At 50.5% G+C, this 27,050-nt stretch overlaps 1 protein-coding gene across 2 annotated transcripts in view; it reads right to left on the bottom strand.

Moving 5' to 3' along the window:
- PRDM11 (PR/SET domain 11) overlaps window positions 1-20,237 on the bottom strand; it is a gene marked incomplete at both ends in the record, with an annotated part of 46,129 nt that extends 25,892 nt beyond the window's left edge. For both annotated transcript variants that reach the window (XM_080706234.1, XM_080706235.1), the window contains 3 exons: window positions 18,972-19,234; window positions 19,755-19,858; window positions 20,119-20,237. In XM_080706234.1, the coding sequence (XP_080562360.1) occupies window positions 18,972-19,234; window positions 19,755-19,858; window positions 20,119-20,237 (486 nt within the window). The remainder of the gene's footprint in view (window positions 1-18,971; window positions 19,235-19,754; window positions 19,859-20,118) is intronic.
- Window positions 20,238-27,050: the final 6,813 nt, after the last annotated feature.

Below are 27,050 nucleotides of genomic sequence, written 5' to 3'. Positions count from 1 at the left end.
TTCCCTCCAATCAGTACTCTATCTAGTCAAGTGTTCATTCATCCAACAAGTATCAGGAGGAGAGCGGCTGCAGGGACCAGCTCTGGGTTTACAGTGGTGTTCCCAGAAGACACGGCCTCAGCTCTCAGAAAGCCCATAGTCCAATGGGACACGGCAGAGCGGCCAGCGGGATACTACGCCACCAGGTGCTACACGGTGAGGGATTGCATGGGATTATGAAAACTCTGAGTTACAGCTGAATGCCTGGGAGTCAGTCACAGACCCTCGGGGACATTGAGTCTATGCCAAGATCTTGGAGAAGAGGGGTGACGGTGTTCTGGGTAGAGAAAGGAGGGTCCCACGGACCTGTAGATCACATGACCCCGCAGTGATGCGTCAGGCAGGGCCGCAATGAGTAAAGGCTGATTTCTTAGCCCCTCTGGTCCTACATTTCCTGGACTAGTCATGAAACTCTGAGCACGGTGGTGCAGAAGTATCTAGATGCCCTGGACTGGACCAGAGGAAGGTAAGCAGTATGACAAGGGGTCTCTCTTCCTGGAGAGAAGGGGCTGGAGGAAGGAGAGCCGCCATCCAGTGAGGAAGGTCGCCATGTAGGGAGGTGGGATCTGCACGCCTCTGGAGAGAGCGCGGGCCCAACTCCACACCCAGAATCACTGCCCAGCATGCAGAACAGCGCCGTGAGCAGGTGAGCAGCCTGGAAGCGGGTGAGCCTCCCCCTTCATTTAGGCAACAGATGACCTAGTAATGGGAAAGCTAAAAAAAGTTATTTTCCCTTTTGGAGTGGATATCTGTCCTGAGGGCCTCAAAACTGTATGAAACTAAGATTAGATAATTCTATGAGCACAGATGCTCAAAACATGTGTCTGTGTGTGCACGCGTGCGCATGTGCACGCAGGAACTTGGGCCTCTTGGATCACAGATGCTCAAATGCATCTACATATAAAAGCCTTTTAGGTAACGCCTGGTCCATGAGGACCAGAGAGCTATTTCTGACCTGGTGATAATTAATACCAATAACAATAATAAAAGTCATCAACAGTGGCCATTCCTGCAGCACCTTCACAGTGGCAAGTACTCTGATACACTGATACATTAATTCTCTCAGCCTGTGAAGCGGCCACCATGATGGTCCTCCTGTTACACATGACGAAGCCGAGCTTCAGCGCCATGAGATACCTTGCCTGAGGTCACAAAAGATGTGCCTGGGGACACTGGAGTTGAGACTCAGGTTTCTGATGGTCCGGTCCATGCTTTAACCACTGTAAGTGTGGTGGACATGGCCCCCAAACCCCCTCAGTCCACCAGGCTCCTCCCAGCACCCTGTCTACACTGTGGCTTTGCTTCAGGCTTGAGCCAATTTGCAAAGCACGGACCGGCGTTCTAACGGGGAAGATGGGTCCCCTGCAGCCCGTGTCTGGCGCCACCAAGGCTCTGCTGCTGGGCTCTCCCATGTGGTGTCAGGACCAGATGTTGCAGAGATTGGATTTTCAAAACCCTGATTTGCCTGCAACTTTCCAGGAGCCCATCAAGTCCATGAAGCATCTGCTTTCGGCCCTGCTCCGCCTCATAGAACAAAGTATGTACCGAAATGATTTGGGAAGCCTGCCACAGTTGGCAACGTGCTTGGGCACACCCCAGTGGCTTCTCTGGAGATCCCAGGGAGGAGGGCAGTGTCCCCTCTTCTCCACCCTCTCCCCAGCTGAGCAGATGGGAGACCTGAAAGATAAACAGGCTGTCCTGAACTGGAACTGGAATTCTGGCTTCTTTTATGCCCAGAAACTGGACAGGGCCCTCAAGATTATCCAGACCCTGGATTCTGGTATCCAAGGACACCAGTGTGGCCCTTAAAATATGCACAGCATTTTGTGAATATTAGATATAAGTATGTATAACTTCCTAGGTGACCCAGAAGTTCAAGAACCAGGGTCTAATCCACTCACCCTAATTTAGCTAACAAGGAAACTAGACTTTTCATTGTTCTAAAACTACCTTTTATTAAATTCTTTTTTCTTTCTTGTACTGGGGATTGAGCTCAGGGGCATTCTACCTCTGAGCTACACCCTAGCCCTTTTTATTTTGAAACAGGGTCTTGCTAAGTTGCCGAGGCTCTCACTAAATTGCTGAGGCTGGCTTTGGACCTGTTCACCTCCTGTTTCAGCCTCCCAAGTACTGGGATTACAGGTAGGTGCCATCATGCTTGGCTTCAATTTCCTTTTTTAAAAATCACATTATTGCTGGGCATGGTGGTGCACGCTTGTAATCTCAGCATGTGGGAGGCTGAGACCAGAGGATCACGGTTTAAGGACAGTCTAAGCTACTTAGTGAGGCCCTTTGCAACTCAGTGAGATCCTATTTCAAAATAAAGAATAAAAAATAGGGCTGGAGGTGTAGCTTGGAGGTAGAATGCCCCTGGGTCCCATCCCTAGAACAACAACAAAAAAAATCACATTATTAACCAGGCAACAGTGGTGCACACTGAGGAGGTTAAGATAGGAAAATCACAAATTTGAAGCTAATCTTGGCAACTTAGCAAGACCCTGTTTCAAAATAAAAAATAAAAAGGGCTGGGGGTACAGCTCAGTGGTAGAACACCCCTGAGTTCAATCCCCAGTGCTATGCACACATACACACACTTTACTGAGATATTATTGGAAAACCCAAAGCTGTACGTATTTCATACATAGGATGGACTAGTTTGGGTAGAAGTGCAAATCTGTGAAGTCATCATTACAAAACTGTTCCATAAGCAAATCTACCACCTTTACAAGTTTCTTCCTGCTTTAAAAGTGTAGTAGTGGTAGTAGTAGTACTAGTACTGGTAGTAGCAGTACTGATAGTAGTAGTAGTACTGGTAGTAGTGGTAGTAGTGGCAGTAGTAGTAGTATAGTAGTAGTGGTGGTAGTAGTACTGGTAGTAGTAGTAGTGGTGGTGGTGGTGATACTGGTAGTAGTAGTGGTGGTAGTAGTGGTAATACTGGTAGTAGTAGTGGTGGTGATGGTAATACTGGTAGTAGTAGTGGTAGTAGTGGTAATACTGGTAGTAGTAGTAGTGGTGGTGGTAGTATAGTAGTAGTACTGGTAGTAGTATAGTATAGTAGGAGTAGTGGTAGTGGTAGTAGTGGTAGTGGTAGTAATACTGGTAGTGGTAGTAGTAGTAATGGTAGTAATGGTAGTGGTAGTAATACTTTTAGTAGTACTGGCAGTAGTAGTAGTGATAGTGGTAGTAGTAATACTGGTAGTAGTAGTAGTAGTACTGGTAGTAGTGGTAGTGGTAGTAGTCGTTGTGGTAGTGGTAGTAGTAGTAGTACTAGTAGTAGTGGTGGTGGTGGTAGTGGTAGTAGTACTGGTAGTAGTGGTAGTGGTAGAAATGCTGGTAGTAGTGGTAGTGGTAGTAGTGGTAGTGGTAGTAGTAGTAATAATGGTAGTAGTGGTAGTGGTAGTAGTGGTAGTAATAATGGTAGTAGTGGTAGTGGTAGTATAGTAGTAGTGGTGGTGGTAGTAGTAGTTGTGGTAGTAGTAGTAGTAGTACTGGTGGTAGTGGTAGTAATACTGGTAGTAGTAGTAGTAGTGGTAGTAGTAGTACTAATACTGGTAGTAGTCGTAGTCATGGTAGTGGTAGTAGTAGTAGTACTGGTAGTAGTGGTAGTGGTAGTAATACTGGTAGTAGTAGTGGTGGTGGTGGTAGTAGTAGTGGTAGTATTGCTATCAGGACAACACAAGCCCTATCTGTCCCCCAGCAAAGGCTGGAGAGTGTGTACCACGGCGTTGCTCACTACCTCCCTGCTGCGTAGCACACAGCACCTCCTCATCTTGCATGCCTGAGACTGTCCGCCTTTCATTAATACCGCCTCATTTTCCCTTTCCCTGGCCCTGGAAACTACCATCCAACTCTTTGGCTCTGTGAGTTTGACTATTTTAGATTCTTCACACACGGTGCTAGGGTTTGGATACGTGTCTGTAAAGGCCATCTGTAAGGGTTTGGTCCCCGCGGTGGTGCTATTGGAGGTGGTGAACCTTTAGGAGGCGGGCCTACTGGGAAGCCTCTAGGCCACTGGGGGCGTGGCCCTGGAGTGGACCGTGGGATCAGGCTAACTTCTTCAGACTCCTTTGCTTCCCGTCCACAAGGAGAGCAGTTTGCTCCCTGCCACTGCCAGCCAGCACACCCACAGAGCCCCCCAGCCACGGTGGACTAGAACCTCCTTCACTGTGAGCCAAAATAACCTTTTTCTCTGTAAAAGTTAATTATCTCTGAAATTTTGTTATAGCAATGGAAAGCTAACTAATACAAGTGGTATCTGGGAGGATTTGTCCATCTGTCCTATGCAGCCTTTCCTGACACCCTGGGGAAGGTAACTAAAAATGGTAAATCTGGCTGTGATCTGCCCATCGATGCTGGGCTCCACGCCCGCAGCAAGCCCAAATATCCCCAGCCACTCCCAGGGTGTGTTCCATTAGATGGTTAAAACCTGGAGCTCAAAGAGAACAGGAAACTAACGCAAAGATGCACTTTGAGCAGCTGGAAGAGACAAATGTAAAACCCAGGACCATCCGTGTCCAGAGCCCTATAACCAGCATAGACAGCTCTTCCCTTCACAAGACCCTTGGCTCTACCCTACATCGCCAGACTCAGGACCAACCTCCCACCTACCCACTCTCACAGGCCCTGTGATTCTCATAAGCAATATGGCCCCTGGCAAAGGCAGAGGACATCCCATGGTCCTGGAATGGGGCCTCGGTGTGTGTGTGTGGGGGGGCTGAGTCTCATCTATAGTCATGCCGAGCATCAAGACGGAAAAGACAGGAAAGAGGCCCAGAAGAACCCACCAACCCAGGAGGCAGCAAAAATGTAAATGGAAAGGCGGCACAGCAGTGAACACCTATAATCCTGGCCACCCGGGCAGCCGAGGTAGGAGGATCACAAGTTCAAGGCCAGGCTGGCCAACATAGCAAGACCCTGTCCCAAAATAAAATAAAAAGGGTTGCGGTGTAGCTCAGAGGTACGGTGCTTGCCTGGTGCATATGAGGCCCTGGGTTTGATTCCCAGAATTTGGGGGGGGGGGGATAAAAGGCCTCTACTTAGAGAAGAACCAGAAAGAAACAAACTAAATATCATGCTGCAGACTGGGAGTGTCTTCCAAGGTCAGCGAGGCAGAGGGAAGCAGTTCACAGGGCTGATGGGGGAAAGCAGCCCATGGGATGGTTCAGTCCAATCTGCACATCCCTCCTGGGGGGCTCCCCCGCCTCCCGCCGTGACCAGTGAAATAAACAAGGTAGAAAAGGCTCCGCCGTGAGATCTTGCTGCACACCCACCAGGATGACTGGCATCAAAAAGTCAGATGAAAACGAGCGCTGGCAAGAATGTGGAGGAAGCCGAGTCCTCGCAGACTGGTGCTGGGGACGGAGAAACGGGCCGGCTGCTGGGGAAAACAGTCTGGCGGTCCCTCGAAAGATTAACGTGAAGTCACCATGTGAGCCACCAATTTTACTCTTAGGTGTAGGAAAAAGAGACAAGGAAGCCTACTTCCGTGTGAATGTTTATAGCTACCTTTACTCATAATAGCCCAAAGAACCCAACGGTTCTTTAACAAAAGATAAAGCGTGGCACATTCATTCAGGGGAATATTATTTGGCTATGAAAGGACCGGATGAACCTTGAACACATCCAGCTGAGGGCAAGACGCCAGTCTCAAAAGACCACACGCTATACGCTCTGGCTCATAGTTACGTCGGGCATAGGGAATCCATCGAGCCAGAGAGTGGCTGCACTCACAGTGACACAGCGTTGGGTGGGCACAAGGAGGAAGGCAGCTCAAGAATACGGGGTTTCTCAGTCATGAAAGTCACCTTCCGCCATAGCTGCACCCACCTGGGAGTCTACTACGAACTGCTGAATTACACACTCTGGGTGAATTGTGTGCTAGGTTAATTATATCTAATAAACCTGCTAAAAAAAATAAAATCTGTCAGGCGTGGTGGCGCACGCTTGTAATCCCTGCGCTTGGGAGGTGGAGACAGGAGGATCGCGCAGGTTTGAAGCCAGCCTTGCTGGTTTAGAGACCCTGTTTCAAAATATATATAATAGGTCTGGGAGTGTAGCCTGGAGGTAAAAGGGTTCCATCCCCAGTACCACCAAAAAAAAAATAATAATAAAATAATAAAATAAAATAAAATCTGCCCGATTTTACCAAGAAATAAAGGGTAATAACCTTATGCTATATGCTTGAAAAGTATTCCCTAAAGACATTGGAGGCTGCTATGTAGGTAGGAAGACAGCTGAGGATGTGGTGTGGACATTTATTATTTATTTATATTTATTTTTTTACTGGAAATTGAACTCAGAAGCATTCTATCTCCATACTATACCCCAGTCCTATTTTATATCATCATTATTATTATTATTATTATTATTATTATTATTATTTATTATTATTTATTATTCTTATTGTTATGGGGTTTTATTGGTGGTACTGGGGATGGAACTCGGGGGCTTTTCTACCTCTGGGGTATACTCCCAGACCTATTTTATATTTTATTTGGAAACAGGGTCTCACTAAGTTGCTGGGAGTCTTACTCAGTACCTGAGGCTGGCTTCGAACCTGTGAGATCCTCCTATCTCAGCCTCCCAAGCGTGGGGATTACAAGTGTGCGCCACCTCACCCTGCTTATTTTTTATTTTGAATAAGGATCTCCCTAAGCTGCTGAGGCTGGCTTGAAACCTGCGATCCTCCTATCTCAGCCTGCCAAGTACTAGAACTACAGGTATGCACCACCACGCTTGACTGTAATGTGGGCATTTAGATTCTCACATTTGAAGCCTGGATCCTTTGAATTTGAGATTTGATTTGAATTTGAGCTTATCACCTACATGAGCTGCACAGGCCTGGACAGGAAACCTGGCTTTTAAACTCAAGGTTTCCGGTCTGTAAAGGGAGATGACACTCTCATAGGACTGTGGCTAACTACAGGCTTAAGACACAGAAATCATTTAGTATGCATAAGTGGCAGCTGTTATTATTATTGTTGTCCATCAGGCCTAAACAAAATTTGTTGAGGGCCCCTAGGTTTGGGTGCTGAACTAGGTCTGAGAGCATAGATGAGATCTCTTCTCTGCATAGAGAACCCCAACCCCCTACTGTCAAGGCCAGGAAGCTTACTAGGAATTCATGCTTTTCAAACTAAAGTCTTTGGATATGTTCTTAAGATCCAAACATTCCCACTCTCAAAATTTTTAATTAAATGTTTTCATTTTTTTAAATCAATGACGCTAGGTATGGTGGCAGGCACCTATAATCCCAGTACTTGGGAGACCCAAGACAGGAAGAAAACAGAATCAAGACCAGCCTCAGCAATTTAGTGAGGCTCTCAGCAACTTAGTAAGACTCTGTTTCAAAGTAAAAGAAAAAAAAATTAAAAGAATTGTGGTTACAGCTTGGAGATAAAAATGACCCAGGTTCAATCCCTAGTAACCCCTCCCTAAAAAAAAATCAATAGACAAAAATCACCAAGAGATTTCCACACCCACAGGAGTGCTCTGTTCAGAACTGAGTCAGATCTCCCCCTCCCTATGACCCTGTTCCCTGTGACTCTGCCCTCAACTGCCTCACAGGTGGCCTGAACGCCTCTGGTCCTTGCCCTTGCATTGGCATGGGACTTAACCAGCATGATGCGAGTGGTCTTAAAATGCAGAAGAGGTTGCCAGGTGCACAGCACATGCCTGTAATCCCAGGATTTGGGATGCTAAGACAGAAGGATCATAGGTTCAAAGCAAGTTCATGCGTGGTAACTTAATGAGACCCTGTCTCAAAAAAAGAAAAAAAAATTTTAAAAGAGCTAGAGGTGTAGCTCAGTGATAAAGTGTCCCTGGGTTCCATCCCCAGTACCTTAAATAAAAGAAAGAGAAAAAGAAACAGAGAAAGAAATGCAGATCAGCCTCCCCAGGGATCCTCTGTCCTTTAGCCTGGACCCAGAGCAGTATGTCCCAGATCTCTGGGGCTCCAGAGCAGGAGCCAGCACGCCCTGCAGCTTGAAGCCATGCAGTCCTGACAGCCCAGCAAAGTCAGCCCAACTGCAGGTGACCAGGGGAATCTGGTTATAAAGGAGGAGCTGCAGCTTGGCAGCAGGTGCACATGTAAGAATGTGACAGTTGTTCTACGCTGGGCCAGCAAGCAATGCCTGCAGGCACGTCCAGCCTGCTGCCTGCTTCCGCGTGGACCAGCACTGAGAATGGTTTGCAGATTTGATTGGTTGAGAATAAATCAGGGCCTGGGAGGGTAGCTCAGTGGTAGAGCGCATGCCTGCCATGCATGAGGCCCTCCGTTCTATTTGACCCTCAGTATTGTAAGAAAGCGAAATTAATAAGATAATAATTAAGCAAAAGAAGATTATTTTATGAAGTGGAAATTAAATGGAGCTCAAATTTCAGTACTAACAAGTTTTTATTGGAGCACACCATACCTGTGGCTGCCTTCAAGCTACCACAGCAGGGTGGAGTAGAGACAGGCCCCGCTTATGACGGTTTGGCTTACAATTTTTCTACTTTGTGATGCTTCAAAAGCTATATTCAGGCCAGGTGTGATGGTACACATTTGTAATCCCAGCACTTAGGAGGCTGAGACAGGAGGATCGCACAGGTTTGAAGCCAGCCTCAGCTACTTAATGAGGCTCTCAGCAACTTAGTGAGATGCTATTTCCAAATAAAAATATTTTTAAAATAGGTCTAGGAGTGTAGCCCAGAGGTAGAAGGCCCCTGGATTCCATCCCCAGTACCACACACAAAAAAACTATTTATTAATTCAATTTTGCAATTCAAAATTGCATTCAAAATTGCAATTTTGAGTCATGATCTTTCCCCAGGCTAGCAATCTGCCGTATATACTATCTCATGGTGCTGGGTAGCACCAGGAAGCCACAGCTCCCAAAGGTCCCCTTAATCACAGGGGAAACCAGCACTGTTTGGTAGGTTGGGGGGTTAAATGTATTTGTGATTTATGATATTTTCAACATGCAATGAGTGTACTGGGACAGAAGCCCACTGTAAATCTGTGACTGCAATGGACACCATAGAGTCCACAAAACCTAAAACACTCACTATCTGAACCTTCATGGAAAAGGCCTGCCAACCAGTTCCATGCAACTGGACTTGGAGGTAGCTTGATTCACAGTGAGAACTGACTGTACAACACCCGTTATTGCTACTTGCCGTGAGCCAATGAAAAAGAAAAAGAACAACTGAGAACTTAATATTCAAATGCCACATTCTGGCCAAGAAAAGGCCAGAGCACATCTTGACAGTTTCACTCACAAAAGATCCCCCAGTGTTCCAAACGGAGATGCACGTCGGGAAAAGGAGACTGCACACACACGTGAACACGCAGGCGCTCTAAACCCCGAGGAAGCTGGGTCCGAGAGCCACTGCCACAGCCACCCGGGAAACAGCCCTTTACTGTTAATTTGGGTTTAGTTTGTTCATTTATTATAAGACTAGGGATTGAATCCAGAGGCATTCTACCCCTGAGCTAGACCTCCTGTCCTTTTATTTTTCTTCATTTTGAAACAGGACCTCACCAGGTTGCTGAGGCCAGCCCCAAAGCTGCACCCCTCCTGTCTCAGTCTCCCGAGTACTGGGGTTAAAGGCGTGCGCCACCACATCTAGCACATCTGGATTACGTTTAGGATTTCTGGAGTTCTATTCATTTCACATTTTTATATTTCTGATTTTTTATAGTTGTTTCAAAGTAATAATTATAAGAAATGTTGTGTTTGCCTAGCTTTATGTTCCCGCCTTTAGAGTAACATTAAAATTGAATTCCTGTAACCTTGAGACTCCACGGACACGGTCACCTGGACACCCGTGGGAAGCGGAGCTGTGGTAGACTCTGTTAAGGGACCAAAGAGTGGCGAGGAGACAGTAGGGTCAGTCTCTGGTCTTCACTGGAAATGCTGAAGCAGTTCAGAATAATTTTTCATGTTCTATTTTTTAGGGGGTAGTAGGGACTTGAACTCAGGGCCTCATGCATGCTAGCTGAGTGCTCTACCACTGAACTATATATCCCAGACTTTTTTATTTCTAATTTTTTTGTGTGTGGTACTGGGGATGGAACCCAGGGGCATTCTATCTCTGAGCTACACCCCCAGCCCTATTTTTTATTCTCTATTTTGAAACAGGGTCTCGCTGAGTTGCAGAGGGCCTCACTAAGTAGCTGAGGCTGTCTGCGAACCGTGATCCTCTGGTCTCAGCCTCTCAAATGCTAGGATTACAAGCGTGCGCCACCACACTTGGCTCCAGCCCTATTTTTTATTGTTTGTTTGTTTGTTTGTTTGTGTGTTGTGGTGGTACTGGGGTTCCTGGAAGCCCTTCTACCTCTGGGCTACACTCCCAGACGTATTTTTACATTTTTATTTGGAAACAGGGTCTCCTAAGCCAGCGCGCGCGGCTGGCTTTGAACCTGCGCGATCCTCCTGTCTCTGCCTCCCAAACGCGGGGAATTACAAGCGTGTGCCACCACGCCCGGCTTTTTATTCTTTATTTTGAAACCGGGTCTCACTGAGTTGCAGAAGGCCTCACTAATTAGCTGAGGCTTTCCGCAAACTGCGATCCTCCAGTCTCAGCCTCCCGAATGCTGGGATTACAAGCGTGCACCACCACGCCCAGCTTTATTTCTTGTTTTGAAGCAAGGTCTCACTAAGCTGCTCAGGCTGGCCTTGAACTTGCCATCCTCGTGCCTCAGCCTCCCGAGTTGCTGGGATTAGGGTAGGCATCACCATGCCTGGCACACCCTCTACTTTCATCCTAATGTAATAGATTTTGAGAATTATAGACTCACCTCCAGCTAGAATTGACCACTAGCATATTATATTTGTAGGGGAAGTGGGGGGAACTTTTGTTTGGTTTGTGGCTCAATAACCGAATGACCGGCATTATTATTATTATTGTTGTTGTTGTTGTTGTTATTATTATTATTATTATTATTATTATTATTATTATTGTACTGGGAATGGAATCCAGGGACATTCTACCTATGAGCTACACCCCCAGCCTTATTTTTTTTTATTTTTTATTTTGAAACAGTGTCTAAAACAGCTCCACAAGCTGAGTCCATCCAATGCTTCTGATATAAAGTGGAGCCAGAGGACTGAGGAGAACATTTCTATTCCTGGAGACATTGAGATCAAGCCGACAGCGTTTTACCATCCATAGCATCCTAGAACCATCCCAGAACCATCCTAGAACCATCCTAGAACCATCCTCCTCTAGCATCATCTCTCATTTTCCTCCCAAGTCTGCCTGTATCTCTGCTGACCCTCCTCCTCAGCATTACCTGGGGGCCCCTAGGCCTTCGCACATGCTGTGGCCTCTGCCTGTGACGCAGGGTCCCCTCAGTTTCTGACTTGAAGGCCAGTTTCAACATACCCTGCAGAACTTAGTTCAGGCCTAGAAGCAAGGAGACCCCAAAGCAGATGCTCAGTGCGGGCCCTGAGATCTTGCTTTCTGAACACCATCTCCCGCAAACAGAAATCAGAACTCCCAGGAGAGATGGCTGCAAGATCTTTTTGCGTGAGAAACGAAGGCAGTGCTCAGATAATGATGTGGATTTGTCAAAGGAGGGAAAAGCCAATCCGAAAGGGACCCCACTGGGCGGACGCAGGGTAATTTAAACATCAGGACCAATAATGACAGGGATGGACCGTAACACATTGGGCAAGAAAAGAATTCATGAGCCCATGTGAATACTAAGAATATTTTCTACATGGGGGATGGATGAAGAATAAAGATGATTTTTTTTTTTTTTACAGAAAAAGTCAAGTAATGAATGTAAAAGGAATGGAAGAAATAGAAAAACCACTTTAAAGCATGAGTAATAACTGATACAGGCAAGAATCATCAATAGTCCTAAGACCAGTGAGTAAAAGACGAAACAAACAAACGAGCTGACTTTGGAAAGATACAACGTAGCCTGGGCCAGAAATGTGTCATCTGAAACAATCATGGGCAAATCATCAGACGAATCTAAACGGGAAACATTCTGAAAACAATCCGCCTGGGCTCTTCAAAAAGTGTCAATATCACAAAAGGCAAAAAAAAAAACAAAAACAAAAACAAAAACAAAAACAGGAGAGAGACTTCTAGAATATAGGAGGTTATTGAACAGGACAGCTAAGGTGATGTGCGATGTGCGTGGGCTCCGCATGGGCGAGGGGAGATTATGAAGGACATCGCCCAGGGCACGTAAGGAAATCTGAACATGGAATATCAAGGACCAGTACTGTATTCATGTTAAATTTCCCGGGTGTAATAATTATATCATGGTAATAGAAGACGGGGGGGTGGGGGGGTGGAGCCAACTACTGATGGTTGGTCAAATCCTGCGCCCCCCCCAACCTATTTTCATACAGCCTGTAAGGTAAGTTTCTGCATATTTATTTATTTACTTAATTTGTACTGGGGATTGAACCCAGGGGAATTCTACCTCTGAGCTATACCCCCAGTCCTTTTTCTTTTGAAATAAGCTCTTGCTAAATTGCTAAGGCTGGCCTCAAATCAGTCTCAGCCTCCCAAGTCCTGGGATTATTGGCATGGGCCATCAGGCCTACCTGGTTTCTGCATATTTTTAACAATTGAAAATTTTTCTTCATGTAATTTCATTGATGTGGTTTTCGCATTTTTTGAAATTCAAATTTCATTTGAAATGACATGAAATTGAGATTTCAGCATTCACAAATAAAGTGGTTTTTTTTTTTTTTTGGTGGTACTGGGGTTCCTGGAAGCCCTTCTACCTCCGGGCTACACTCCCAGACCTATTTTTATACTTTTGTATTTGGAAACAGGGTCTCCTAAGCCACCACGGCTGGCTTCGAACCTGCGGGATCCTCCTGTCCCCGCCTCCCAAGTGCGGGGATTACAAGCGTGCACCACCACGTCCGGCACAAATAAAGTTTTATTGGCACACAGCTGCACCCACTCATTCGTTCTCCTGTCATCTGGCACTGGGGTGGCAGGGTGGCGTGGCTATGTCAGATACTGCACGGTCTACAAAGTCTGAAATAATTTATCAGATGACCCTTTAGGAAAATGTTTGCCCACTCTTGGAATGGAGGAACACCTTGCTCTTAGGAAGTGTGGGCTGAAGTCTACAGAGGCAAAGGGTTGTGGTGCCTGAAACTCAATCTTAAACAGCTTAGGGGAAAAAAAAAGAATGGGGGTCCATATAAAGAGACAAAGCAAAGGTTATGTTAGCAAAGGATTAAGCCAGCAACAGGGCGTATGGGTGTTTGTCATACGGTGCAGGTGACATGTGATATGGAAAGCTTGAAGTTTTCAAAATTGAGTTAATAGAAAGTACTTGCTCATCTGTGTGCACACCCCGCCTGTCTCAAATGTCCCTTCTCTCCTTCCTGAACAAGCTTGTCATTCCCCGCTTCTCTGAGTTGTCCTGAACTTGGGCAAACCAGTCCGATCCTGTTGCGTCTCATGGGTTCCAACTGTATGCTGAGCAAAAGTTGACGTTTTAAAAGAATCCCCATCTTAGGATGGAAGTCGCAATGGGAACGCGAGGACCTAAGATGCCCTTCTGCCTCTGCGTCTGCCAGAACAGGAGGAGTGTGGCAGGCAGGAGGTGACCGACAGGTGGGGACCCGCCCAGCCCCAGCGCCTGGAAGGGATGCCCTGCTCCAAAGTCCCTGAGCTCTTTACATCATGGACAGATGCTGCGCTAGTAGGTGGCTTCAGAGGCAAAGGGTTATGATGTCTCTAACTCAATCTTAAACAGCTTAGAAAAAGCAAACAAAAAAGAATGGGGGGTACATATAGAGAAACAAACAAAGGCTTTCCCATGCTGCCAGATCTGGGCCCCAGAGAGCCAGCGGCACACACGCAGGTCACTATGGTGCACAGTCTGGGCCTCGGTCCTGGCTCATTTAGGGGTCCTGCCCCTTGTTCCCTTTCTCCTCTCCCTCCCGGGCGTAATATGCGATCATGGTGCATTTTATGTCTTGCTGGACTGCCCCAAATCCTTTTTGGAAAGAGATAGAGTCTGCATCAGAAACTTCAACAGAAACCCTGAGCTGCCTCCGCTTCCTCCTGCCTTCACCAAGCCACGGGGCTGCGGGGTCGCCTAGAACCTCACCCCTCAGCACTGCCCTTGGCCTGTAGTGTCTTGGGCTAGCCTGGGCCACCTTGGCAAAGATTTGCAGCGTTTGTAGATTCCAGTGGGATGAGAAAACAGAGAAAGAAGCATTGCTTTTATTTTTTATTTTTATTTTTTGGTACTAGAGATTGAACCCAGCGGCATTCTACCTTCAAGCTATTCCTCGATACCATTTTATTTTGTTATTTTATTCTTTATAGTACTTGGAATTGAACCCAGGGGCATTCTGTCTCTGAGATATATATCCCAGCCCTATTTTTTTTTTTTTTTGTGTGGTGCCAGGAATGGAACCCAGGGGCTTTCTACCTCCAGGCTATACTCCCAGACCTATTTTCTATTTTATTTGGAAACAGGGTCTCACTAAGTTGCTGAGAGCCTCACTGAGTAGCTGAGGCTGGCTTCGAACCTGTGCGATCCTCCTGTCTCAGCCTCCCAAGCGCTAGGATGACAAGCATGCGCCACCATGCCTGGCTTCCCAGCCCTATTTTTAATTCTTTAATTTGAAACAGAATCTCACAAGGTTGCAGAGAGTCTCACTAAGTTGCTGAGGCTGGCTTCAAACCTGTGATCCTCCTGTTTTAGCTTCCCAAATACACAAACATTTCTTTTTTAAGTGAATACAAAACTCCCTCAAAGGCCAGGCCATGAGGGAGAGCTGCAGAGTGGATGGAAATGGCCTTTGGGCTGCTGAAACCCAGGCATTCACGTGCACGGGGCACTCAGTGGGAGCTGCTCTCTTCCAGGGTGACGTGCGGTGAGTGCTCAGTAAACGGCTGGGCTTACCGTGACTGTCCTCACCATTCCCACAGGTGTGCAGTGTGCACACAGTGCTGAGAGGTTGTGCACAGAAGTGTGTTTTGATGGATGGGGGCCAGGGCTTTTGCAGTCAAGCAGAAAGTCAAGAGAAGATGACAGCCAATGGCTCGGGGATAGGATTTGGCAAATGAATGCAGTTAGCTTAGGAGGCAGAGTTTCTAGAGCCTGGACCCCAAACCATACCATGGCTCAGTTCCCCTTTTTCCTTCCTCTCCCATCCATCACCCCAGTGACAGAGCTGCTCCTCGCGCCTGCTGTTCCCCCACTGAGGCCTGAACACTGGCTCCCAACAAACTTATACACTATGCACGCGTGAACACACACAGGGGTCCCTGCTTTCTTGGGTCATTTTGAGCATCTGTTCTCCCCAGATACCTTTGTGCTCCTCCCCTCTCAGGATCACAAAGGTCAAAGCCTCCACACGGCATGTTTCAGCAGATGCCCCTCCCCAACCTATGAGCCTACTACTGTACTTGACTCCTATAGCTGCAATGACAAAATACCACAAACATAGTGGTTTAAAACAAACAAACAAAAAAAATATTCTCTTACATTTCTGAAGGTCAGAAGTCTCAAAACCCAAGAAGGCAGAACTGTCTCCTTTCTGTGAATGCTAAAGAGCAATCTGTCTCCTTGTTTTTGCCAGTTTCTAAGGCTGCCTGCCTCCCTGCACTCCGCTCCCTCCTGCGTCCTCAAGGCTGCGGGGAACCGTCTTCCAATCTCTCTCTCCAACTCTGACCTTTCTACCTCCCTCGTAGAAAGATGTGTAAGAGCCAGTGGCGTGCGCTTGTGATCTCAGTACTTGGGAGACTGAGACAGGAGGATTGTGGTTTGCGGCCAGTCTCAGCTACTTAGTGAGGCCCTCTGCAACTTAGTGAGACCCTGTTTCAAAATAAAGAATAAAAAATAGGGCTGGGAGTGTACCTTGGAGGTAGAATGCCCCTGGGTTCCATCCCTCGTACCGCAAAAAAAAAAGATGTGTATAATTATACTAAGCTTATCCAGATAATATCCCATCCAAAGATGCTTCTCTTAATCATATCTGCAAACACCCTTTTGCCATATAAGTCCCGGGGGCCTGGGACCCGTGGTCATCTTTGTGGGGATCATTTTTTGGCCTCCCCCATCTATCTGCCTCCATCTGTTCTTTAGGCTGTCCCTCCGGTGACAGCTGCCCCACCTCTTTTCCATGTCTGGAAAGTTCCCTTGGAACTTTCTGCCGTGATGTAAAAACATATGGACCCCATATGACCTCTGCATCCAACTGTTTCTTCAGGAAACACTGGCTCTTGTGGATGGCGACTCCCCTCTAATTAACAATTCCCCTGGCCCCTGGCTTCCTCCAGCCACCATTCCTCTTTCCCTTATCTCTAGCTCCTCCAGTTCCAATCTTATCTCTAAACAAACTTCTAAGAAGTGGCTCTGCTGGTCATCTCCATGCTAATCGGGCTCCTGCTCTATGTGGGGTTTCTGCAGATACCTGTGCTGTGAGGGTCTCCCTGGGCCCTGCACCTGGCATACTCTTTAGCCAGGGCCCCTGGCCTCTGTTTTCTAGTTGCAAGTAGCACACCCCTCAACCCTGACTTGTGATAGCAAAGTGTGTCCAGGCAACTGCCTAATGCCCTGGGGGCACAAACCGCCTAATGCCCTGGGGGCACAAACCGCCCCAAGTAGAGACCCACCCACTGCTAAGGTTGCCAATGACACGAAGCCCAGTGGACACTTTTTAACCCAAGCAGAAGACACGGTCGTCTGCTGAGGTCCTCACATACCTCTCCTCCCTGCCCATCCAGCCTTTCTGTCTCTCCCACCCGTGCTAAGCTCGTTCTCCTGGGTGCTGCCCTCTCACCCCAACCCCACAGACCACTTCTGCACAGGTGACATCTCTAGGCCTTGTCTCCCAGCCCCAAGCCGACGTCGGCACCCGCTACTCAACGTCCCAGCTGGGACATCGCCACTGCAAATTCAACAAGGCCAAAATCAAAGTCACAAGCAGTCTCCAAGCCAGCCCCTTCTGACAGTATCCACTGTGCTGAGAAAGGCATCCTTGGCCACCTGACGGGAGGAGGAGCACAGCTGTCCTTGACACTGCCTCCTGGAGCCACCTGTCTGCTGCTACTCAGACCCCTCCTCTCTGAAACAGTGGGAGAACCAGGTTCTTGGTCTCCGCCTCTCTGCCCACACTCCCACCACCACAGACTTGGAGAACTACTATAGCACTCTAACTGGGGCCTGGTGTGGACCTCCTTCTTGACCAATACCTGACCCTCCACTCCCAATCAGGCCCCCAGGCTGCAGCCAAAGTCGCCCTTACAAACATAAATTTGATCACCTCACCACTTCCTTACCCCCACTTTCAACAAAATCAAGGCTTTACACTGTCCTGAAAAAACAGCCAAAGTTCTCATCTGACCCTCTGAGCCCTGTGTGGTCACCTCCACTCTTCTTCCAATCCCCAGGCACCAGTTACGCTGCTCTCTCCTGCCACAGGGCCTTTGCTCATGCAGTTCCACGTGCCTGACACCCCTCCCCCAGCCCTCATTCGGTGGCCATTCTCCTCCTTAATCACAGATCAGTACTAGCAAGCCTCCACTCGTCTCTGGCCATACAACTCCCCTGGCTGATTACTTTCTTGTTCTCTGGCCATCATCGGTCAGAGTTGTAGTTTTAGGTGTATTTATCTTATTCTTTAATCCCATCTCCCACAGAGTAAGCTCCAGGAGGAGAGGATTTATGTCTAGTCTGGCTCACCTCTGTATCCACAGGGTCGGCCCGTGCCCGGCATGGTGGAACGGCTGAGGAGAAGCTCTGGTGCCGTGGCCTCGCTGTCTCTGAGATCCGCCTTTCCGCATCAGCAGCCAGGGGCTCAGGCTAGACTCCAGGGTTCCTCTGCAGTCCTTCCTGCTATCTCTGAAAACGCCTCTTCCTCACCTTCATAGCCCAGCCGTGCTCAAATCTCCGGCTTCTCCCTCCTAAACCTCTTTCATATCTGCCTAGCGTCAGCACCTAAGTTTAGCATCCTTCTTTCTTTTTACATGAAGCCTCTCCCAGCCTCCCACCTGGAATCCCAATTTTCCATGCAGTCCACTGACCCAGTGGCACCTCTGCATGGCTCCCCTGGCCGCAGGATGAAAGGTGCCCTCACCCTGGCTCAGGGGACGCTGCACCCTGCCTGCCTCTCCCGCTGTCCCTTGCCTCTCGTGGCCACTCTCAGGCTCCTTGCTGCCACCACATGGGACTCCCCAGGTTCCTCTCCCAGCTCTTTGGTCCCCTTTCCAAGACTAACTGCCGCCTCTCAACCGGGTCAGTGACAATAACAACAGCTGGACTCACCCGAGCTTCCTAAGGCAGGTCGACTGGGAAGCACGCACCGTGCTGATGAGCAACTATTAGCTTTGTGTTACAAAACAGCCACAGAGAAGTAAATGACTCATCCAAGGTCACACGAACTAGGCCCCAAGGTCTCAGGACCACGAACATCCAGGCCCCTCTGCTCTGCTCCCAGGGCATCGTGTGGCCCCGTCACAATGATCACCGTGTACGTACTTGTCCAGCGCCTGTCTTCCCACAAGACTGCTGTTCCCTGAGGGCAGGAACCGTGTCTGTCGTGTGTGCGGCTTTACCTCCAGCACCTGGTACCCAACCAGCCTGCTTTCTAAACTGGATACCACCCTCTGCATCCCACAGTCCCCAGCTCCAAGCCATCCACTTTGGAGCAGGGGTCAACTGAACCCGCTGTAGATGCCACTGTCACACACACAGCATTCACGGGAGCACACCCCTTGGTCCTGCCTGGTAACCCAGGGATCTGCTTGTTTCTGTAGGCAGGCTCCCTCAGCATGGCCCTTGGGCAGCACAGGACACGGCCACTCGGCTGGAACAAGGGGCAGACAGCAAGGTCCATCACTGCAGTCCAGAGGATCCCGCAGGAGAGCTCCCGTGCCAGCGTGCAACTCCCCTGCCGGTACGTCCCTTGGCACCCTCTCCCAGGGGCGGCCCAGGGGACACTCACCAGCCAGGAGAAGAAGCCGGCTGATTTGTCCTGGGTGGAGATCTGCCCCTCGTAGGGGCCAAAGATGTGGCCCTTGGGGATGACCTCGTTGACACACCTCACGTCACTCTCTCCACTGGCCTCCTTGACCACCTCCATGCCCTGAGGGATGGTGAGCGCCGCCCGCTCTGGGATGCCCATGGGCACCGGCGTGTCAGACACAAACACTGGGGGGCCATGGTTGGGGCATTCATCCACAAAGTACTCCTGGCAGGACTCACAGACTGGAAGGATGGAAAGAAGGGGGGGCGGTCTCAGTTGTTGCTGAGATCCCCAGGAATGAGACCAGAGGGCAGACAGGCACCACCCAAGGGCAGCCTGATGAGGGCAGGCAGAAAGCACAGGGCATGCCACCCTGGCTGTGCCTCGGGCAGCCACAGGCCTCCGGTCACTAGACCAATGACCCATTCCCCTCCCTGGGGGCTCCAAGAACAGGCCAGCCAGCCCCAGGTGCTGCCTTTGTCTCGAGTTTGAAAAAGGAGAAGAAAGACCATGGCCTTGCAGCCCTGTGGCTCTGGGTTTGGATTGCACTGTACATTGTGGGCGGGGGGCCCGGGATGGGATACCTACCCTCACCAAGCCTCAGGGACCTGGAAAACAGGCCAACGACAGCCAACTGTGGCCGACAATGAGGACTAACGGACCCGCACCTGGCACATCACAGGTGCGTGCCTATCGGCAGGGCCAGGGCCGAGGCCAGGGCCGGGGAAGGGGCAGCGGGCAGGAACCTGGAGCCCCACTTACACCAGAAGTCCACTTGCTGGAAGCTCTTGGGCACGACGAGGTCGCGCTTCCCCTTCAGCTTCTTGGGTTCAAGGTCCATGGCCGAGGGTTCTGGTCTCCTGGAGCTACGCAGACAGGGGCCGGCAAAGAAAGTAAAGACACTATCAGAGTTGAGAGCCTGGGGTAGAGGCTGAGACCTGGCCCAGAGGCTGAGGGGCAGCCCGCTATTCCTGGGCCATCGCTGAGGTTCCCCTATAGCCTGCGTGGCCCTCTGGCCCCACAGCTGCCCAAGCAGGGTAGAAGTGGGCAGAGAATGGGGACTTTCCCCTGGGTCCCCACCACCCACCCCAGCCGCCCTCCTCCAGTCCCCACACAGGGGCCTCACCAGGGCTGGCCATACTCCTGGTCGCGGAGTGGCGAGCAGACCTCTGTCTTCACCACCGTCACCATGTCCCCCACGGCCGCCCTGGTCTGGGCCAGGCACTCCTTCATGTTCTCGGTCATTCTGTCCTGGGGACGCGGGAGGCGGGACCAGTGCAGGAAGAGGATCAAAGAGACAGGGGAAGAGGGGTGAGCGGAGGAGAGGGCAAGCAGGGGTCCCTGGAGTCTGGTTACCCTCCCTGCCATCCCCAGAGGAAGCGCTTGAGAACACAGACAACAAAAACAGCTGTAGCCAGGCCAAGAGGAAATGCCATTTCTATCCCGGGCTGGTCCTGAGGACGACTGGAGCCACCAGCCTCATGGGGTCAGGGCCCAGGGCGCTCAGGCCAGGAGGCCAGGCTGGGAAGCTCAGCCGGGACCCCAAGACCAAAGGGCAAAGGGCGTGAGGGGCCCGCAGGAGCCTGGGCACAAAACCCTGCGAGGCGAGCGGGCAGGGAAGCCCTCCAACTGGGCCGAGGGGTGGGCCACCGCACTGGCCTCGTGCCTGGGCGCCGGCCGCCAGGGAGCCCGAGCAGGTAGGGGCGGCGGGGGCGCGGGGGAGGGCCGGCCGGCGAGCCGACTCCACGCCCCACCCAGGGGTCGGTCGGCCCGCGGCTTACCGCCCTCCACCACCGCGCCGGGCTCCAGGCACCCCCGGGTCCTCATGCCGAGCCCGGGGCGGCGCTGGGCCCCGGGACCGGGCGAGCGGGTGACTCACTCCGGCCCGCTGGCCACACCCCGGCTCCTCGCTCCCGGCCGCTCCCCGCCGGGCCCCAGCCCCAGCCCCAGCCGAGCAGCGGGCGGCGGGGGAGGGAGCGCGGGCCGCGGCCGGGGGCGCGCGGCGGGGACTCGGGGCTCGCTGCCCCCCCCCAGCCCGGCATTCCTTGCGGGGGCATGTGGCTGCTCGCCGGCCCCGGGGGCACGCAGCTGGCTGGCGGCCGGCAGGGGGGCGGTGGGCCCGCCGAGCAGGGCCGGGCCGCGGGCCAAGGCGCCGGCGTCTAGGGGGGACAGCGCGGGCTGGAGGGGCGCCGCCGGGGGGGGGGGGGGACCCCGCAGCCACCGCGCCTTCCCAGCCCGCCGCCCCGCAGCCGCAGCAGGGCCTCCAGGCTCGGTGCTTGGCCGACCTCACAGCCCGAGCAGAGGTCCCCAGCCCCCGGGAAGGGCCCGGGGCAGGGGCCACCAAGGCAGGACTTGGGCTGCAAGCTGCCAAGTGCCTCGGCTAAGGTCAGGCAGACCCTCCCTCGCGGAGTCTGCTCCGGAGGCCGGGCGCAGCCTCAGCACCTGAGACAGAAACACCCCACCATCAGGGGTCGTGTCAGTCCAGTGTGCAGGTGGGGCAAGGCCCTGTGGATGTGGAAAGAGCCCCTGAATACCCGTGCCCTCCACCCCTTCCTTGCCCCAGGGTAGTTTTCCCTTGGAGGGACAGTATTCACGCGGTGCACCCCAAGGCAGTAAGCCCAGTGGTTAGGTGCCTAGGCTGGGGACAGGAACGGCTGAGTTCAGACCCCACTGATTGGCTGTGTGGCCCTGGCAGAGTGTTACAGACTGAATGTTTGTGTCATACCACCCCCCCCCCTTACTACCACCAATTCATTTGCTGAAACCCTAAGCCCCATTGAGGCTGAATCTGAAGCTAGGGCTCTGCGGAGGTCATGAAGATCAAATGAGCCTTCAAGGATGGGTGCCCTTAGAAGAAGAGAAAGAGATGGGAATGGCGGTGCAGGCCTGTAATCCCAGCATCTGGGAGGCTGAGACAGGAGCATCGCAGGTTCAAGACCAGCTTCAGCAATTTAGCGAAACTCTCAGCAACCTAGAGAGACCCTGTTTCAAAGCAAAAAGGACCGGGGCCTGGGAGTGTAGCTCAGAGGTAGGATGCCCCTGGGCTCAATCTCCAGTACCACAGAGTAATAATAATAATTAATAAATAAGAGAAGAGAAAGCGGAGCTGTCTGTCTCCACGGTGTGTGGACATAGCAGAAGGTGGCCCAGAACACAAGTAGCCCGGCACTCTGACCCTGGGCCTCCCAGGCCCCGGAACTGTCAGGAATGCATGTGCCTGGTTTAAGCCCTGGTCTGGGCTATTTTGCTGCGGCGGCCCAGACTGGTGGATGCAGCCTGTCACCTGACTACCCTACACTCCTATTTCTTCACGAAAACGTGGCTAATAATAGACGGCACTGAAGTGAGCTTGGGTGGGCTCCAAGTGTGTACATCCCCCTGAAGAAAGCTGACCACGAGGGTAGAGATCCTGGCCTCGTCGAGTGATGGCCCTGGATTCTCTCCACTGGACTGTGTTTATTTCTAAATCAATCATTTGCAAACCTTCTCACTTTGTTAGAACATTCTACTTAGGAATGATTAGCAGGGGACTCCCCTGCCCTGACCCCTGCATCCTCCACCCACCACCCGTGTGCCACGGGGGTCCCCAGTCACCCCCTTTCCTAGCTCCATGCCACACGGAGGGCACTGCCATTTTTATAAAGGTCTTCTGCTTAGCACCATCGTTTGATTGATGTTTCCCATAATAGATGTCGGCCCCGGAGGGCATCGCGCAGGCTCCTTCACTCCCCGACACCAGGGTGAGGTCAGGAGAACGGGCCGGGCGCTGGGGCCCGGGCATCAACGAAACACACTCTCAGGCCACACAAGGCCCCCACGCTGCGCCCTGGGGGCCTTGCGTGTTGCGCTGGCCTCAGCCCGGCCCGGCACAGAGCATATTTCTCAATCAATATTTGCTACATGAACAAGTAAGCCTCTCCACTACGTCTCGCTGTCTCGCTGGCCCTGCAGAGAAGCTCAGCTCCAGGGAGACCTCAGAAGGCAAGGCAGGGAGGGACAGCGAGCTGCCCCTCCCAGGGATCTCTGCCGAGCAAGGCGCTGGCTGCAATGGCGGGGGGAGGTGGGTGCTGAGGATGAGGGTGTGATCGATCCGAGACACCTGGCGCCCAGTTCTGATGCTGCCCTGCGAAGTGTGGGCTTGGTGACACGTCACCTGATTCTCTGGGCTTTGGATTCGTCACTGGGAAAATAGAAATCATCGTGGCCAGGTGGCTCCCGTGAGGAATAACCGAGAAAAGGTTGAGGGAGACCTTGGAAAGAGCCAAGTGCCACAGGGTTAGATGACCCTGGCTGCCCAGGGGAGGGAGAGAAAGAGGGGAGGGGGACTGGCAGGGGAGGAGGAAGGGGGAGAGCAGCAGTCCTGAGAGAATAAAGGGTGAAGAGGAAGAGAGGAAAGAGCGGGGAGACAGGGAGAACAGGTCGGGAACAGATGCCACAACAGGACTCTGAGTCTGAAAGCCACCCCCGTGGGAAAAATGTATTTGCATCTCAAGGAGAGGTGTCTGTGGGCCCCTTATTTTCAGGTCTTGTTTCTCACTGATACCTCATCATCGTCAGCTGAAAGATTTGCGAGATTTTGTAATGCAAGCACACATGGGTTGCGCATCTCTTATCCAAAATGCTTGGGACCCGAAGCGTTCCAGGCATTAGAGTCTTCAGATTTGGGGATGTCTGCATCGCCTTTACTGGTTGAGCATCTCAGATCTGAAAGTCTGAAACGCCTCCAAATTTTAACGTTTCGAGTGGCAGGGCCAGTACTCAAAAGGTTTCAGGTTTTGTGGACTTTTGGAGTAGGGATGTCCAATCTGTACTAAACAGGACAGTTAAGAGACAACTAGGGGGTGTCAGAGGCCTCAGTAAAGAATGGCGCCGGTCATACCAAGAAGCGGTTGCAAGATAGTGACTGAGCTTTCCAGACAGTTCTGAGCTTCCCAGCAGGCAGAGCAAGAAGGGAAGCATGATGGGTTACAGCATTATTTGATGTCTGTTGATTGACTGTATAAACAAATTCTTACCATTCTTGGAAGAGTCTAGCTGCCTAGAGTTCGAGGACCAAGACTCATTTGTGTGACTCACACACTTTACAACTCTGAAGTAGACCACAGATGCCTCTACTTTGAAACAGATAAACTCTCTGTGTCTGTGTTGAAGGCTGGGATGCAGTAGGATCAAATGTACTTCCATCTGTGGAGCGAGTTCAGGTGGGCGGGTATCTTTCACTGGGTCCATCTCAGCGGGCACTGTAAACCCCGGGCCAGGGGAAGGGCCAGCAGCCTTTTCTGCAGAGGGCTCTGGTCCTACTTGCCCAGCGAGTGGCTTGGGGGAGCACTGGCCACAGCTCGTGGAGGGCACCAGGCTGCTGGCAGTGCTCCCTCCGGGCTGGCTCCTCTGAGTCTGCACTGCAGAGATTAGGCTTGCTGCAAAGCCAGCGATGAGCTGCAAACCCAAGAGGAGGGGCGTGAGCATCCCGGGAGCCTGCGGTTCAGCTTTCACCCGTGGCCGGGTGCCAGGATCCTGGAATGCCCCGCAGCCCGAGCAGCTGGGGGTCGGGAGTCCTGCCCACTCCGTTTCCCTAGAGCTCAGCACCTTGAGCATCTGGTGAGTCGGCTCTGGTACCCAGCACAGCACCTCTACTGCCGTCCTAATGGCACAGGGACATAGGTTCAGGGCCTGACCCAGGAACACACATACCCGGGCGGAGCATCTCGAGCCCTAGCCTCAGGGCTGGTTGTGCCAGAAACTTTTCAGGTAACCCTGAGAAAGTGCGCTGCAAGCTTCCATCTCCCCTTCCTGAGAAATAGCAGAGCTATGCCAGGTGTGGTGGCACACGCCTAGAATCCCAGTACTTGGGAGGCTAAGACAAGAGGATCACAGGTCTGGGGCCAGTCTCAGCAACTTAGCGAGGCCCTCCACAACGTACTGAGACCCTGTTTTAAAATAATGAATAAAATAGGGCTGGGGATGTAGCTCAGAAGTAAAATGACTCTGGGTCAATCCTCAGTGCCACACACAGGAAGGAAGGAAGGAAGGAAGGAAGGAAGGAAGGAAGGAAGGAAACAATTGCTCTTTTTTTTTTTTGTACTGAGAATTGAACCCAGGTTTATTCTACACCAAGCTCTACTCCCAGCCCTATTTTATTCTTTGCTTTTGAAACAGGGTCTCGTAGGTGGCTGAGTCTCACTAAATTGCTGAGGCTGGTCTTGAACCCACAGTCCTCCTGTCTCACCCTCCTAAGTACTGGGATTGCAAGTGTGCGCCACCACACCCAGGTTCTCCTTCCTTTTTTAAATATAATTTTATTAGTGCATTGTAATCGCATATTATAATGAAGTCAACTAATTGTTCTTAACAGTAAAGCATGAGGGTGAGGATGGGGAGGGCTTGGATTTTCTAAGGAAAGTCACTGAATTGACGTGCTCAGTGAATGTTGCCTATACAGAGACAGATTTGCAAATGCATGTAGATACTTTTGTGATGTGCAAAAGACAAATTTATTTAAAAAGTTATTAAATTCAAGAGCCCCACGTCACTGTTTGGTTTGTTAACCAACTCATACCAGCATGGTGTTACACAGCCCAAGCTGTGTAACTCTGAGACAACTGAGTACCACATCCACCTTGGCTTCCCATCTGTAGAGTGGGACCGAGGTCAGAACCTCTCTCACTGGTCGTGTGTGTGTGTGTGTGTGTGTGTGCGCGTGCGCACGTGTGTGTGTGTGTGTGTGTGTGTGTGTGTGTGTGTGTGTGTGTGTTACTCGGGATTGAACCCAGGGGCATTCTACCTCTGAGCTGCATCCTCAGCCCTATTTAATTTTTAATTTTGAAACAGAGTCTCACTGGGTTGTGGAAGCCCTCATTAAGTTGATGGGACTGACCTTGAACATGCAATTCTCCCATCTTAGCCTCTCAAGCACCAAGTACTGAGATCAGAGGCACGTACCAAGACACTGGGCTTTACTGGTCTGTTTTATACATCATAGTGCCTGGTCTATAATAAACACTCTCTAAATGTAAGTTATTATTATCTTCCAATTTATTATTATTTAAAAGTATATAGACATCAGGTGTAGTTGGTGAAAATATCTTGATATTAAAAGATAGGAGGAGGGAGGGGTGTGGTGGTGAATGCCTAGAATCCCAGTACTTGGGAGGCTGAGATGTGAGGATCATCAGGTCACAGGTTTGAGAAAGGCCTCAGCAGACAGTGAGATGCTTATCAACCTAGGAAAACCCTATTTCAAAATTAAAAAAAAAAAAAAATAGGGCTGGTGGTGTACCTTGGAGGTCGAATGCCCCTGGGTTCAATCCCTACTACCAAACATACAAAATAAGATAGGACCAGGATGGCAATGTAGTTTGGTGTCAAAGAACTTGCCTGGTATAAGCAAGGCCCGGAGCTTTATTCTCAGCACCATATTCTTTAAAAAGAAGAAAGAAAAGCCAGCTGTGGTGGCACTGCTTGGCATCCTGGTACTTGGGAGGCTGAGACAAGAGGATGACGGTTCACAGCCGGGCTCAGCGGTTTATTGAGACTCTCAGCAACTTTGTGAGACCCTGTTTCTAAATAAAAAATAAAATTGGACTGGTGGGGGGTGGAGCTCATAGGTAAAATGCCCCAGGGTTCGATCTTCAGCACCAAATAAAAAACAAAAACAAAAACAAAAAATTACAGCCGGGTGTGGTGGCGCACACTTGTAATCCCCAGCATTTGGGAGGCTGAGGCAGGAAAAGTGTGGTTCGCAGACAGCCTCAGCTACTTAATGAGGCCGTCCGCAACTTAGACCTTGTTTCAAAATAAAGAATAAAATAGAGCTGAGGGTGTAGCTCCGTGGTAGAATGCCTCCAGGTTCCATCCCCATTATGGCAAAAAAAAAAGAAAAAATCATGTCTTTATAAGCAGTTTCTACCCCTGTTATAAATACTTTTTATCAATTTATACTATAAAGTACCTACCCCAATAGAAAAAAAGAGGAGAACCCCATGAATGGCCAATATGCTTTATGAAAAACCATGAAACCTTATTAAAATCCAAATAAATGTAAAACAAAGCATGTAAGTG

The sequence above is a fragment of the Muscardinus avellanarius genome, assembly GCF_963383645.1.
Source record: "Muscardinus avellanarius genome assembly, chromosome: 1".
Classification (NCBI taxonomy): domain Eukaryota; kingdom Metazoa; phylum Chordata; class Mammalia; order Rodentia; family Gliridae; genus Muscardinus; species Muscardinus avellanarius.
This window is presented reverse-complemented; position numbering and strand designations above follow the sequence as displayed.